This window comes from Mustela erminea, chromosome 6 (genome assembly GCF_009829155.1).
Source record: "Mustela erminea isolate mMusErm1 chromosome 6, mMusErm1.Pri, whole genome shotgun sequence".
Lineage (NCBI taxonomy): Eukaryota > Metazoa > Chordata > Mammalia > Carnivora > Mustelidae > Mustela > Mustela erminea.
In genome coordinates, this window is record NC_045619.1 from 124,280,591 (window position 1) to 124,297,575 (window position 16,985).

Below are 16,985 nucleotides of genomic sequence, written 5' to 3' on the forward strand. Positions count from 1 at the left end.
ACAGAGAGGCAGGCAGAGAGAGAGTAGGAAGCAGGCTCCCTGCGGAGCAGAGAGCCCGATGTGGGGCTCGATCCCAGGGCCCTGGGTTCATGACCCGAGCCGAAGGCAGAGGCTTTAACCCACTGAGCCACCCAGGCGCCCCATGTCTCATAACTTTTTGAATTGAAAATCTACTAGTCTGACATTAGTATAGTTACCTCTGCTGACATTTGATTACTATTTATATGGAATATCATTTTTCATGCTTGCACTTTCAACCCATTTGTGTCTTTGGATCTGAAGTTAGTATTGTAGAGACAGCGTATAGTTGGATCATGTGTTTTTATTCTTTCTGACAATCTGTGTTTTTTTATTGGAGTCTTTAATCCACTAAAATATAAAACAATTACTGATAAGGAGGGGCTTTTTTCCATCATTTTTGCTACTTGTGTCTATGTGCCTCCAGCATTACTGTCTTCTTTTGTGTTTAGTTGATTTTTTTGGTAGGGAATGATTAAACCCATTGGCTCTTTTGCTCTCTCTATAATAAATAAAATAAACAAGGATGCCTATGTGGCTCAGTTAGTAAAACGTTCAACTCTTGATTGTGGCTTGGATCAGATCTCACAGTGTAGTGAGGTCAAGCCCCTCATCAGTCTCCATGCTCGGTGTGGAGTCTGCCTGAGATTCTCTCTGTCCCTCTTACCAGCCCTCCACTCTCTTGCTCTCTCTTAAATAAATGAGTGAATGAATATTCCTTGCCTGTTGTCTGTATTATTACTATTTTCTTTTTATTTTTTTAACTTTTAAAAATTAACATATAATGTATTATTTGGATCAGGGGTAATGTATTATTTGGACCAGGTCTGTGAATCATCAGTCTTACACATTTCACAGCACACACCATAGCACATACCCTCCCCAGTGTCCATAACCCAACTACCCCATCCCTACCCCCCTCGCCCTGAGAACCCTCAGTTTGTTTTCTGAGATTAAGAGTCTCGTATGTTTTGTCTCCCTCCTGGTCCCAACTTGTTTCATTTTTTTCCCTCCCTACCCCCCATGACCCCACCCCCTGCCTCTCAATTTACTCATATCAGAGAGATCATATGATAATTGTCTTTCTCTGATGCACTTATTTTGCTTAGCATAATACCCTCTAGTTCCAGCCATGTCATTGCTAATGGCAAGGTTTTAGAATTTTTGATGGCTGCATAGTATTCCTGTGTGTGTGTGTGTGTGTGTGTGTGTGTGTGTGTGTGTATACACACTACATCCTCTTTATCTGTTCATCTGTTGATTGTCATCTAGGCTCTTTCCATAGTTTGGCTATTGTGGACATTGCTGCTATAAACATTCAGGTGCATGTGCCCCTTCAGATCACTACATTTGTATCTTTAGGGTAAATACCCTGTAGTGTGATTGCTGAATCATAGGATAGCTCTATTTTCAATGTTTTGAGGAATCTCCATACTGTTTTCCAGAGTGGCTGGACCGGCCTGCATTCCCACCAAAAGTATGGGAGGGTTCTGCTTTCTCCATATCCTCGCCAACATCTGTCATTTCCTGACTTGTTAATTTTAGCCATTCTGACTTGTGTGAGGTGGTATCTCATTGTGGTTTTGGTTTGTATTTCCTTGGTACTGAGTGATGTTGAGCACTTTTTCATGTGTCTGCTGGCCATTTGGGTGTCTTCTTTGTAGAAATACCTGTTCATGTCTTCTTCCCATTTCTTGATTGGATTATTTGTTCTTTGGGTATTGAGTTTGATAAGTTCTTTATAGATTTTGGATACTGCTCCTTATCTGATATGTCATTTGCAAACATCTTCTCCCATTCTGTCAGTTTTCTTTTGGTTTTGTTGACTGTTCCCTTTACTTTGCAAAAGCTTTTAATCTTGGAGTCCCAATAGTTCATTTTTGCCCTTGCTTTCCTTGCCTTTGGCAATGTTTCTTGGAAGGAGGTATTGCGGCTAAGGTTGAAGAGGTTGCTGCCTGTGTTCTCCTTAAGGATTTTGATGGATTCCTGCCTCACATTGAGGTCTTTCATCCATTTTGAGTCTATTTTTGTGTGTGGTATAAGGAAATGATCCAGTTTCGTTCTTCTGCATGTGACTTTTCCATTATCCCAACACCATTTGTTGAAGAGGCTGCTTTTTTTCTGTTGGACATTCTTTCCTGTTTTGTTGAAGATTAGTTGACCATAGAGTTGAGAGTCCATTTCTGGGCTCTCCATTTTCTTCCATTTATCTATGTGTCTGTTTTTGTGCCACTACCATACTGCCTTGATTAATTACAGCTTTGTAATAGAGCTTGAAGTCTGGAATTATGATGCTGTCAACTTTGGCTTTCTTTTTCAACATTCCTCTGGCTCTCTGGGGTCTTTTCTGGTTTCACATAAATTTTAGGATTATTTGTTGCATTTCTTTGAAAAACATTGATGGTATTTTGATAGAGATTGCATTAAATGTATAAATTGCATTAGTTAGCATAGACATTTTCACAGTATTTGTTCTTCCAATCCATGAGCATGGAACATTTTTCCATTTCTTTGTGTCTTCCTCTATTTCTTTCATGAGTACTTTATAGTTTTCGAGTACAGATTCTTTGCCTCTTTGGTTAGGTTTATTTCTAGGTATGTTATGGTTTTGGGTGCAATTGTAAGTGGGATCAACTCCTTAACTTTTCTTTTCTGTCTTTCTGTTGGTGTACAGAAATGCAGCTGATTTCTGTGCATTGATTTTATATTCTGACACTTTACTAAATTCCTGTATGAATTTTAGCACTAGTGGTCTTGGGTTTTCCATAAAAGTATCATATCATCTGCAAAGGGTGAGAGTTTGACTTCTTTGTGGATTCAGATGCATTTTATTTCTTTTGTTGTCTGATTGCTGAGGCTAGGATTTCTAGTACTATGTCGAATAGCAGTGGTGATAGTGGATATGCCTGCTGTGTTCCTGACCTTAGGGGAAAAGCTCTGTTTTTCCCCATTAAGAATGATATTCACTGTGGGTTTTTCATAGATGGTTTTGATGATACAGAAGTATGTACCCTCTGTGCCTACACTATGAAGAGTTTTGATCAGGAAAGGATGCTGTACTTTGTCAAATGCTTTTTTCAACATCTATGAAGAGTATCATATAGTTCTTGTTTTTTCTTTTATTAATGTATTATGTCACATTGATTGATTTGCGAGTGTTGAACCAATCTTGCAGCCCAGGAATAAATCCACATTGTCATGGTGAATAGTCCTTTTAATGTACTGTTAAATTCTATTAGCTAATATTTCAGTGAGAATTTTTGCAACCATATTCATCAGGGATATTGATCTGTAATTCTCCTTTTTGATGGGTTATTTGTCTGGTTTTAGGATCATGGTAATGCTGGCCTCATAAAATAAGTTTGGAAGTTTTCCTTCCATTTCTATTTTTTGGAACATTTTCAGGAGAATATGTATTAATTCTTCTTTAAATGTTTGGTAGAATTCCCCTGGGAAGCTGTCTGGCCCTGGGCTTTTGTTTGTTGGAAGACTTTTGATATCTGCTTCAATCTCCTTACTGGTTGTGGGTCTGTTCAGGTTTTTTATTTCTTCCTGGTTCAGCTCTGGTATTTTATATGTCTCTAGGAATGCATCCATTTCTTCCAGATTTTCAAATTTGCTGGCATATAGTTGCTCATATGTTCTTATAATTGTTTGTATTTCTTTGGTGTTGGTTGTGATCTCTCCTCTTTAGTTCATCATTTTATTTCTTTGGGTCCTTTCTCTTTTCTTTTTGATAAGTCTGGCCAGAGGCTTCTCAATCTTATAAATTCTTTCAAAGAACCAGCTCCTAGTTTTATTTGTTCTTCTAGTCTTTTGGTTTCTATTTCATTGATTTCTGCTCTGATCTTTATGATTTCTCTTCTCTTGCTGGGTTTAGGCTTTCTTTGCTGTTCTTTCTCCAGCTCCTTTAGGTATAGGGTTAGGCTGTGTACTTGAGACCTTTCTTTTTTCTTGTGCAAGGATTGTATCACTACATACTTTCCTCTCAGGACCGCCTTTGCTGTGTCCCAAAGATTTTGAACAGTTGTGTTTCATTTTAATTTGTTTCCATAAATTTTTTTAATTCTTCTTTAATTTCCTGGTTGAGCCATTTATTCTTTAATAAGATGCTCTTTAGCCTCCATGTATTTGAGTTCTTTCCAGCTTTCCTCTTGTGACTGAATTCTAGCTTCAGAGCATTGTGGTCTGAAAATATGCAGGGAATGATCCCCAATCTTTTGGTAGCAGTTGAGACCTGATTTGTGACCCAGGTTGAGAATGTTCTGTGTGCACTAGAGAAGAATGTGTATTCTGTTGTTTGGGGATAGAATGTTCTAAGTGTATCTGTGATGTCCATATGATCCAGCATGTCATTTAAAGCCTTATTTCCTTATTGATTTGCTAAGATGTTCTGTCCATTTCAGTAAGGAGAGAGTTAAAATCCCCTACTATTATTGTATTCCATGCTTTTTTTGAGCCCAGCTAGCGCCTTGATAATCGTCATTCTGAACTCTAGTTCTGACATGTTACTAATGCCCATATTGATTAGATCCCTAGCCATCAATACTGCTTCTTATTCTTTTTTATTCTTTCTCTCTCTTTTTTTTTTTTTTTTTTTGGTGGTGGATTTCTACCTTGTCAATTTATCCAGATAAAAATAGATGAATGAGAGAACAAATACTAAAAGGGTAGCAATGACCCCAGAAAAATAAACACTAATCAAACCAGAAGAGACCCAAAACCTGGGGGGAAAAAGAAAAACATATATATTAATATTTTGTGTGTGTGTGTGTATATATGTCTGGTGAATAGAACAGAGCCACACACTTGATTTTGCGTGTATTTTGGTCTGTTAGAGGAAACTACCTCCCAAATTCTAAAGAATGAAAAACTTATATATATACAAAAATAAGGGTAAACATGATGAAGGGATGGAATATGACTGTAAAGATGAAAATTATAGAAGATTTTAAAAAAGGAATTGAAAAGATAAGAAGTTGTTTGAAAAAAAAAAGAGGAAAGAATGTGATCAGACTGGAGACTAGACTAAAGCTATGCACTAGATTTAGGGTATATTTTGATCTGTTAGAAGAAATTGTATCCCAAAATTTTAAAGAAAAAAACGCCTATGTGTATACAAAAAAATAAGGCTAAATACAGTGAAGGGATAAAAATGTGACTATAACTAGGGGTGCCTGGGTGGCTCAGTGGGTTAAAGCCTCTGCCTTTGGCTCAGGTCATGATCCCAGGGTCCTGGGATCGAGCCCCACATCGGGCTGTCGGCTCCACAGGGAGCCTGCTTCCTCCTCTCTCTCTGCCTGCCTCTCTGCCTACCTGTGATCTCTGTCTGTCAAATAAATAAATAAAATCTTTAAAAAAAATAATCTGACTATAACTATAAAAATTTTAAAAGATTTTTAAAAAGGTATTGATAAGATAAAATAGTTTAAAAATCATTAAAATGGGAAAGAGGAAAAATGTTTAAAAATAGAATAAGAAAAAATAAAATTTAAAAAAATTTACTTTTGAAGGATCTAAAGGATCATGGGGAAAAGGCCATGAATTCTATGTTGCTTTCCCCTAGCTCTGGAGTTCCGTAGTTCTCACTGATCCATGAACTTGGTCTTGGCTGGATATTCTTGCTGATCTTCTGTAGGGAAGGGTCTGTTGCAGTGATTCTCACATGTCTTTGCCTGAGGCAGAATTGCTCCACCCTTGTCAGGGACCAGACTAAGTAATCTGTGCAGGTTCACTCTCCGGAGCTTTTGTTTCCTGAATACTTTCCATACTGCTTTGGAGGAGAAGAATGAAAATGGCAAAAATAATGAATACTGTTATGCTGGAAATAAAAAAAAAAAAAAAAAGAAAAGAAAATGGCGGCCTCCCAATCTCCAGCCCCCTAGGAGCCAAGTGCTCAGGGCCCCATTCCTCAGTGCGCCCTCAGAGAAAAGCAGTCAATCCCTCCCATCTCCCTGGTCTCTGGCTATGCTCTGAGCTTACCAGGCCCGTGACCAGGCGTTTTTATCTCTGTTGCATGTCCCCGTTTGGAGTCTCCAAACCTAGCAGATTGCTGCAGTGCACTCCCGTGCCACTCCTCCCAGAGGAGGAAAGTGGGGGTGGGGTGAGTCTGTCTGGATTTACCACTTGTGGGGTCCCTGCTAGAAGAGCAGTGGTACAACTGTGCCTCGGATCACAGTTTAAGGTAACCCCGAGCTGAGAGCACCCTTGCTCTGCTCTGTCTCTGCAGCCGGCTTCTCTGCTCTGATACATGGCAGCTCTGCCACACTCAGGCACCCCTGGTCTTTTTGTGTTCCAGCAGGTCCTGAGACCACACTGTCCCTGGGAGGGCTCTACCACCCGCTAAGCCTTGGGAGCAACTTCCCTCAGTGGAGCTGACTTCTAAAATTTCCAATTTTGTGCTCCAGTGCTCTCTTACTTGCTGGGAGCTGGCCCCTACCTCCACAGTCTCTCTTCCCACCTATTGTCTCGGATTAACTTTTCCGCATGTCCTACCTTCCAGAAAGTGGTTGCTTTTCTGATCCTAGAATTGCTGCTTTTTTTTTTTTTTTTCTGTCTCCTATTGAGTTTGTAGATGTTCAAAATGGTTTGATAAATACCGAGCTGAACTCCTGGGACCTGGATCTTTCAGTCTCCTACTCCTCCACCATCTTTCTCTTTCCTCACTCTTTTCTTTTTTGTTATCTTAGGAATTCTTTCTTTGACTTTGATTTTCAAAACTTTGGTCATAATGAATCTCAGTGTGGGTCATTTTGAGTTCATCTTACTTGAGTCCCTTGAGCTTCGTGGATGTTTATATTCATGTCTTTTATCAAATCTGGGAAGTTTGGGGGCATTACTTCTTAAAATATTCTCTCTGCCCCCTCTCTGTCCCTCCTTTCTGGACTCCTGCAATGTGCATGTTGATCTACTTGATGGCCCCTCAGCTCTTTTTCTTTCTGTCTCTCAAAGTCAGTGATTTCCACTGTCCTGTCTTCCAAGTCCACTGGTTCTTTGTTCTGCCTGCTCATTTCTGCCTTTGAATCCCTCTGGTGAATTTTTCATTTCAGTTACTGTATATATTCAGCTCCAGAATTTCTTTCTGCTTTTTTCCGTTTTCTATCTCTGTGTTAATATTTCATTTTGTTCACACATTGTTTTCCGGACTTTCTCCCCATCTTCTTTTGGTTCTTTGGGCATCTTCAAGACAATTATTTTAAACTCTATTATACTGCTGTCAGTTCTTTTTCAGGAATGGTTTCTGTTGATTTATTTTTTCCTTTGAATGAACAATACTTTCTTGTTTCTTTGCATGTTTTGTGAATTTTTGCTAAAAACTGGACATTTGAATCTAATAATGTGGTAACTCTGGAAATCAGATTCTCCCCCTCCCCTTCCCCATAGCTTGCTGCTTTTTGATATTATTTTTGTTTATTGTTGATTGCCTTATATGTTGTTATTGTTGTTGCAGACTGTTTCTAGCTGAGGATCTTAATGTCTTTTCAGGTCTTTTCTGAGCCATTTCCTAGTCATGTGCCCTCACTATCTAATTTAACCCCATACATGCAGTTGTTTTTGAATGTCCTAGTCTTTACTGTCTAGCTCCCAAAAGCGGAAAAAGAGAAAAATGAAGTGGAAGAGGGTGAAAAGAGCCCTGGCTCTCTAAATCTCTTGGAAATTACTTCAGCCAGAGGGGGAAGGGTTTGTAACAATGGAGGAAGGTACAAGAAACCAATGGCTACATCTTTGTGCCTCTGTGATGAGAAGCACCAATTAGTGGTCAGAACACAGATCCCTGATCTCTGGAGGACAGGGTGCTTTTTGCCTGCCCTGGTTCCTGTATGCTATTTCAGGAACACATGTGCAGCTGCCTGCCACATAACTGAGGGGTGGACGATGGGTAGCCACTACTGTGCTAAGAGATGAAATTGAAATTAACCGTAATTTGCAATCCAAGCCTTTCTCCTGAAAGTTGCAAGGCTTTGATAAGAGTCCAGAGTGCCAAAATAGTTGTCAGACACATTCTGCCAGTAGACTTATTGTCTACAAAGGGAGACAGATCCCTGATATTTATACTCTTCCTTCTTCCCCAAATCCTCTCTTTTTATATAATGAATTACTGTTTAAACTGTATTTTCTTTCAACAATGAATTTTAGTTATGTAAGGGAAAACTTTAGGATATTGAGCTTTATTAGATTTGGAGAAGAATCACCAAACACCTACCATGGGTCTCAAGCAGATAATAAACAAACAATAACAACAAAAATTTAAAGGGTGGAGAGGAAGAATAGGGAAGTCATGTTTCTTTGCTTTATCTGGAATTCTGTTACTTCACATTGACCACACATTCTGGGAGGGAGTCATGTTTGCTTTTTATTAGCAAAAAATCTAAAATAAGAAATAAATCAGTGCTTATTAAATGAGGTTCAATAGACAAAAATAATATTTAAAACAAAGATGCAAATTAGTAATGAAAAGATTAGGAATCTAGGGGCACCTGGGTGGCTCAGTGGGTTAAAGCCTCTGCCTTCAGCTAAGGTCTTGATCCCAGGATGCTGGGATCAAGCCCTGCATCAGGCTCTCTGCTCAGCAGGGAGCAGGGAGCCTGCTTCCTCCTCTCTCTATGCCTGCCTCTCTGCCTACTTGTGATCTCTGTCTGTCAAATAAATAATAAATTAAAAAATCTTAAAAAAAAAAAAGATTAGGAATCTACTGCTGTAGAGCTTTTATGAATATTAAGCAATTTTTCTAATGGTTCAAAATAATCAGTCATAGTGTGCACATAAACAGTTACCTGCTACATATAATTTAAGATCTTTAAATACCTGAGTAGTCATCAAAGATTGCAGAATTTTAGAATAAGAGAAGACTTTAGAGATTAGCTTTATTTGGTTGACTGACTTTGGGTTGGTAATTATTACCTTAGAAATTTAATTTCTTTTTCCTGATTCTGTGAAAATGGGTGTTACAGTGGAAAACATCTCAGTAAAAGTCAGACCAAATAATATTGGTTTGTGGCATAGTGGAATATTTTGATATTCTGTGTGTTCTCTTGAGATGGTGATAAAACTATCTGAGGGTCATTTAGCGTCCATCTGTTACTCTTTTAAAGAGAATTTCAGTTTAAAAAAGATTTTGAAAATTAGCTTTTGAACTCATGCACAGACTTTTGAAAATGCACAGACTTTCTAGCCCATGAAAAGAAGCGTTAAACTCTGCAATATAAAATTTCCAGAAGAAGATGAGAAAGGAACTTTCAAACAGTAATCAATTTTTCCATAGGTAAAAGTGGCAGTGGTTTAATGAGAAAAATCAAAGTTAAATTTATTATATAGTTAATTAGAGTTTTAGATTCTCCACAGTACTTTTAGAATAAAGGTTATTAATTTTGTTTATTGCACTATAAATTAAAACACAACTATAAATGTATTTTTAATCATGAATAGCATGGATTTTTCATTGCCCAAATAAAGAGCATCAGACTTCTAAAACTGGTGTCATGGAAAGGAAGAGATGTACAGAAAGTAAAAGAAAAAGTTCTAATGGTATTTTATTGAAACTATAAACACCTCCTCTAATGAAAATGCAAACCTGAAAGCACACACATGAACATTGTGACAGCTGTGCTGTTCTTTCAGCTTCTACAGATGACAGCGCAGCCGAGAAGAAAGGGGGCACCCTTCATGCTGGCCTCATTGTTGGAATTCTCATCCTGGTCCTCATTATAGTCGCAGCCATTCTCGTGACCGTCTATATGTATCACCATCCAACGTCAGCAGCCAGCATTTTCTTTATTGAGGTAAGTGTCGGGCATGACACATGAAATCCAAGCTGGTGGATGAACTCCATGTATTTGCTAACACCACCTGTATTTAATATGCAGCACCTGACTTCTGCATTTTGCAGTCGCAAGCAGACGGGTTTCACACATGCGTGCACACACAAGCATATTGATAGATTGCTTTCATGTGATAAGCTCACTTATCTCAGGAGCTTTTAAAGAAATAAGCTAAGCTATCTTGCCTTTTGCAGTTCTGAAGTAAAATAGAAACCATAATGTTTTTGTCCTGTTAGACCAGCTGTTCACCTGATCGTAGAAAGAAATTCAGCAGGTACTGGAGGCTGCAGGACTTGGCTCGGATGTGTTATTGATCAGTAAATACTAATTGAGTATTGGCTGGATTCATAATACAATATGGTGGACGTGCTGTCAACCATTTAGGAAAAATAGAGCTTTCACTACAAAATAACAATAAGATGTAACAGGTATAACAAAAAGATAAGGGTATGTGTCATCACCATTTTGTGTAATGTGTGTATATTCATATGTTTATATATGAATGTGCCTGCACATGTGGGCACACCCGCACACTCAGCCACAGAGAGAGCACTGTGCTGAACTGGTGTTCTCTTTTCATGTACAAAATGTAGATTTAGTGCCAGTTCCCAAGAACAATCAGGGAGGAAGACCAGGGGCTGTGCTAAAGGATCCAAAGCCAAGCCTTGATGTCCAAAAGGCCTGAAATTAGGATGCTGGGAGGGCACTGGATAAAGTTCATGTCCCATTCTATGCCCCGGTCAGTTGGAATTCCTGGGACATCATGTGTGCAGATTTCATTCCAACATCTTAATAGGGCTACTGCTCTTCCAACCCCAAAGAAATAGTGAAGCAATAGAGGAAATCTTCCCCCCCTTAGAGTTTCAAAACTATAAATCTGAAATCTTTTCCAGCTCATTGGGTGACATACAGAAAGGTGGATTTGAATTTTGTTCACTTGTTGAATGAGAAATCATCATGAATTTTAAACTACAGAATTACCTTTGTTCCTTTTAAGAGGGAGAGATGAGAGCTAATCAGTTAAATAATTGCTCAAAAGTCCTATATGGTTCTCAGATGTCTGTAGACTAAAATGCAGTCTCCTTAGGTTGGTATTCAAGGCCTTGGTGTCTAGATCTTGTCCATCATTTTGATCTTTATCCCATACATCTTCCACCACATTTCCCTTTTTACTTTTCTCTATACATGCTCCAAATTTTCCATGCCATCAAGACTTTGTTTATTCTGTTTCCTCCACCAACAAAGCCCTCTCTTGCCATCCCAGTTCTTGAATTCAGGATCTGAACACCTTCGATGCCATGTGTCCCCTAAGCTTCCCTGAACCATCTCTGTCTGGAAGCTGGACATGATCTCTCTTCCTCCTCTGAAATTCTATCCATTATAATTCATCCATGTCTTTCTATGGCATTTACCTTTCTGTTTCACATTAGAATTAACTATGAACCTGATTCATCCCCCTCCTACTGACTTAAAAGTTCCTTAATATTTGGATTAAACAATGAAGCTTCCTTTAAATAAGAGGTACTCTATCAATATTTTCTGGGAAAAAGAAATCCTTTGAGATTTTGAGCTTCCATTAAAATTTCACATATGTATTCTGGAAATGGCATCCTCATTTAAAATCAAAATAATTGTGAAATTATCAAGCATTTCATTTAGTTGGAAAGCTGTTTTTTAGGTTTTGCCAAGTTGCTTCCTTTCATGGAAGAAAGTAGGAAAGTTTCCTGGGTCATGAATGCATTCCTCAAACAGTTGACAAGTGACAAGCTACAAGGCTTCAGTGACTAAGTAGACATCAAGCTGCTGCTATAACCCCTTACTTATTGAAGCCTTTAATGCACCATGCAGTCTGTTTTCTGACACTGTAAAAATGAAGACACTGTGAAATATCTGATGGTGATGGAATCGGCCATTTGCACGGTGCAGAGGACCCAGTTCATATCGGTACATAGCAATCCCTGTGGAAATACAAAGTGAGACTGAAGAATAGTAAAAGTTTTTTTTTTTTTTATTTTTGTGTTTGTTTCTTGTTTTTTGTGGGTTTAGGGGTGGTTTTTTTGGCATTCATCTTAGAGATAGTTTTGTTCTGTGCCCTCATAACACAAAGGAAGAGACTGCACTCAGAGTAGTGGAATGGTTTCTCCGAGGTCAAAGAGCCACAGTTGGAGAAAGATTTCTCTTATCTTTCTACACTCAAGTAAACAGAATCATTCTGCAGGTTCCTGAGCTTTTCTTCCCTTTGCCTTTTTCCTTCCCATTGGGTCGACAGCCAGTTTCTACATAAATCACTTCCTCCTTGAAATCCTGCTTGCTATGCCCATGTAGCTCACTGTAGCTGGTCAGCAGGTGATTTTTTGAAGATGATAATCTTAGCTTTACTATTATTAAAGCTGACCCATGTTGACAAATTCAAAACACAGACCCGTCATGACTTCACAGTGACTGACATGCTAGACCCAGGAATTTGAAGGTTTTGAATTACTAGTTAAATTAGTCATTGGTGCATAAAAAGATTGAATTTACCAATATTATGTAAATTGCTTTTCATGTGCCTCATTATACTGCTGTCTGCTTTTTAAATGAAATTGATGTGCTTTCTCCCATTATGAAAACAATACCTGCTCGTTATAGAAAATTTGCAGAAAGGTAAAGAAGAAAAAGTAGAGTCAGCTTTATAGGGCCAACATGTGGAAACAATCACTATCACTATTTTAATTTATTTTCTACTGGAATTTTTGTATGCAGAATTTGATGTTTGCCCAGTTAGTTAACTGTGATTTCCCCAAAATGCAAACTGTTATTTTTTTTTAAATAACATTTTTTCATTTGTAAACATTTTGATGGTGTATAATATTCCATTCAGTATTTAGTCAGTAGACTTTATTGATTGTCTCTTATGCTGTCAGGTGGTATTCAGAAAGTACTAACATTTCCTAGAAGTAGAAAAGAGCCTTACTTGACTATATATTAAGTTCCTATTGCTGCTGTAACAAATTACCACAAATCCAGGAGCTTAAAACAATACATACTTATTATTTTAACAGGTTTAGAGGTCAAAAGTCCAGATTTAGTCTCACTGGTGTAATTAGTCTCACTGGAGGTCAGAAGTGTAGAATTAGTCAAGGTGTTAGCAAGCCTGGTTCCTTCTAGAGATTTCAGAAGTTGTTTATTGTTTTCAGCTGCTAGAGTTTGCATGCATCTCTTGACTCCTGGCCCTTCTAATCATCCCCAACTCTGCTTCTGCCATCATATCAACTAAAACTCTAAATCCTTTTGCCTCCTTCTTGCAAGACCCCTTGCAAGGGCTCATTTGGACAATCCAGGATAATCTCCCCATCTCAAACTCCTTAATTTAATCCCATCTATAAAGTTCCTTTTCCTGTAGAAGGTAGCATTGGCAGATTTTAGCTATTCAGACACACATATCTTTGGAAGGTTATCCTTCTGCCAGCCACAAACTGCATCAAATGTGAGATGCATTACACTCTACCCATTACACTGTGACAGGCCCTTGACCGTAATACACATTGCATTTTTGTGATATTAAAATGTTAACCCAGTGTGTATCTTGTGTGTTTTTCATAATGAAATTCAGATTGCATTGAATGCTTATAGGTCTTAGTTCCTGTGCTACACAGTGTATATACTGTGATGAAATGTAATGGCTTTGCCCTTGAATGGATAGACCAGAGTTTATGCAACCAATCTCATATTATGGAGCACTGGGGCTCTTCCTTTTTCTTGTTATTGTTATTTTTGCTATTATAGTTAGCCCTGTTATGACAGTAATGACGGTAATAGGGAACATTAAGGAATTCACCTAGTGGAAGTGATTTATACTTACTACCTCATTTAATCCTCACAAAGACCATAGGGTAAATAAAGATTATCTTTTATTTCATATCATAGATGATGAAACTGAGACACAACATTTAAGTAACTTGCTCAACATCATGAATTTAGCCTAGTGGTGGAGTCAGAATTTGAGCCCTGGCTCTCCAGAGACCGTATCTTCAACCACTGCCTCTTTGTGTGTAGAGGGCTTTCCTCAGGTGCTGTGTAAAAACATAGGAGGATATAGATTATGTACTCAGAATAGATTCTTAAAAGTAAAATCAAAAGAAGGCAATAAGCCATTTAATGGCACTGAAGTATTGCCAAAGATCATTGTCTGGATTTGTAACCAATTTGTGTAGCTCTTGTTGCTCTTGTCTCCTTTTAGTGAAGGGAATGACAGTGGCTGTTATCTGTGTTTTGTTCTTGCAGAAAATATATGCCAGTTATTTATGGACACAAACCCTCTCCCTCATACAAAGTACTTAAATGGGCTTTATCCTTTTTTTTTAAAAGATTTTATTTATTTATTGAGACAGAGAGAGAGAGCGAGCATGAGGAGAGGGGCAGAAGGAGAAGAGAAAAAGCAGACTCCTCGCTAAGCAGGGAGCCTGACATGGAGCTCCATCCCAGGACCCTGGAATCATGACCTGAGCCAAGGGCAGATGCTTAACAGATGGAGCCACCCAGGTGCCCCTGGGCTTTAGTTTTTAAACGTCATATTTAATAGGGAAAAATGGGATAAAATGGGAATTAAAATCTAGAAATACATCCTTAAATGGAATACTAAGTGAATGTGACAAAAGGCAATAAAATAACTAAAATGAAGGGAAAACTAGACAAAAGTCAAGAAGTCCTTGTGATAAAGCAGGTCAGCACCTTGTATATTGTGCAATTAAACAATTAAATTGTTCATATCCTCTGTCGTCATATACGGGGTCATATGTAAGTTTCTTTCTCCTAAGACATTCAGTGTTTACTCAGTCTGGCGGACTAGTCTATTTTTCCTGAACTTATCTTCTATTCCTCCATCATCCTCTTCACATTTTATGCTGAATATTTTCTTTAACTTTTTACTAGATGACTTCCATTTTGCGTTTACCTGACTTTTCTCACTAATTTTCAAAAAGACACCTGATTTTGACCAAAACCCATCATATGACACAAGAATGACTAATGTACTTTAAAATCTTTTTTTTAAATTAAGTTTATTATCTTGAAACAAAATAGCAGAGAACAAATATTCAAATAATCGCATGCACCTTAATTTTTAATAGATTTTAATAAAACTACTGTCTCTTTGGAAGAATTAAATATGCCTTAGATTCTACATTAGTGTTTGCTGAACATTTCGAGGCATAGATTCTGTGATTTATAATAAATTTCATTGTTGCATGAATATGGGTTACAGAGATAAATGTTTACACTGTTACTTAAACATATCACAATTTAAGATTTTGAACTAAGATGCATAAAATAAATCTAGCTGAAGGTCAAGAAAATAATATTCTACAGTAGAAATCACATGAAAAAGAATCCCCACGAAAGAATTCTGTGTGGACTATAAACAAATTGCTTTAGACGAGTAATCTTAATGAAAGAATTTATGTTGAATACTGCCCTTGATTTTTCATAGTCTTTTAAACAATGGCTAATATTTATGTCCAGATTTGATTGTTTTCTATTAATAAAAATGAAGATAAATGAATGAGACCCTAATGATAAAGGTGACCGATATCTTGGAATGTAGATTCTATGAGTAAAATATTAAAGTTTTTTTTTGTAAAGCAAAACTAAGAATACTACATCATGCTGCTGATGCTGTAAAGTACTACTGAACACACCCTCAGGGAGAAAGTAATCTGAACAAAGCGCTCATTTAAAGATGATAGGGAAGAAAGCAAAAATTATAGGCACAATGCCTCTCACGAGGACACTAAGATAATGCAGAGCAATGAGGCTTACCTTTATATAGAATATAATTCTTATCCTGAGGATTAGAGAAAAGAAGGGTATAGAGCTCAGCTGTCAGTGTGGTAGCCACTAGCCCTAAGTGGCAATTGAGCACTTGAAATGTGTCTGGGGTGCTTGGGTGGCTCAGTGGGTTAAAGCCTCTGCCTTCGACTCAGGTCATGATCCCAGGGTCCTGGGATCGAGCCCCACATCAGGCTCTCTGCTCAACAGAGAGCCTGCCTCCCCCTCTCTCTGTACCTGCCTCTCTGCCTACTTGTGATTTCTGTCAAATAAATAAATAAAATCTTAAAAAAAAAAAAGAAATGTGACTAGTTTGAACTGGGGTACATATAAAATACTCACCAGATTTGAAGTTTATGAGAAAAGAATGTATAGGAGCTCATTAATAATTTCTATATTAATTACATGTTAAAATGAAAATATCTTGGGGATATTGGGTTAACTAAAATATATTATTAAAATTGACTTGGGGGGTGATCCAAGATAGCAGCACAGGAGGATCCTGAACTCATCTCCTCCCAAGGACACCCTGAACCTGTAGAACAATTCTCTATGAAAAAGACCTGGAAAACTGTGGAACAGCTCCTTCACAACAAATTATAAAAGCACCATATGGAGACAGGTAGACAAGGAAAAGCCATGCTTACCAAAAGCCCTACCCCCAACATGGCGACTTACAGTCAGGAGAGATCTCACAAATCCAGAACTTCTTTAGGAGCTAGGGGTCTGTGCCCCGTATCAGGCACCCTAACCCTTGAGATCTGCATCATAAAGATGAATTCCTAAAACATCTGTCTTTGAAAACCAATAGGGCTGCCATCCAGGAGACCTAAAAGTCTATAGGGAACTAACATACTGATCTTAAAAGGCTCATACACAGACTCATCACTGCAGGGCCCACCATAGCAGCAGCAGTTTGAAAAGCACCTAAACTATATGTGAAGGAGATTCATTTTCCCATCTGAAAGCATTGAAGGTGTTTTTGGGACTCCCTCCAGAAATGGTAGTGCTTGTAAGCACCATTTTTGCACCCTCTCAATACCTTATTGGTGCCGGTAGGGGCACACAGTCCCTGCACTGCCTCACTCCCCTTCCAAAGCAGCAGGCATGCCCCAGCCCCTCCCACTGCCTTGCTAAAGCCAGTGGGCATCCCCAAACCCTACACTTTCTTGCTGCCCCACTAAAGCCAGTAGATATGCCCGACACTTGCACTCTCCCACAAAGCCTCAATAAATGACTGGAAAAATCATGAGTAAGTGAAGTTTAAACAACATCTGCTGAAAAACCAAAGGGGCAGCGGAGAAATTAAAAAAAAAAAATTGAGACAAATGAAAATGGAAG

General features: G+C 38.2%; 1 protein-coding gene across 1 annotated transcript in view; it reads left to right on the top strand.

Moving 5' to 3' along the window:
• The window catches only part of PLXDC2 (plexin domain containing 2), a 473,816-nt gene that overhangs the window by 420,336 nt on the left and 36,495 nt on the right, over window positions 1-16,985 (top strand). Inside the window, exon 14 of the mRNA XM_032349562.1 lies at window positions 9,637-9,797. Within this exon, the coding sequence (XP_032205453.1) occupies window positions 9,637-9,797 (161 nt within the window). The remainder of the gene's footprint in view (window positions 1-9,636; window positions 9,798-16,985) is intronic.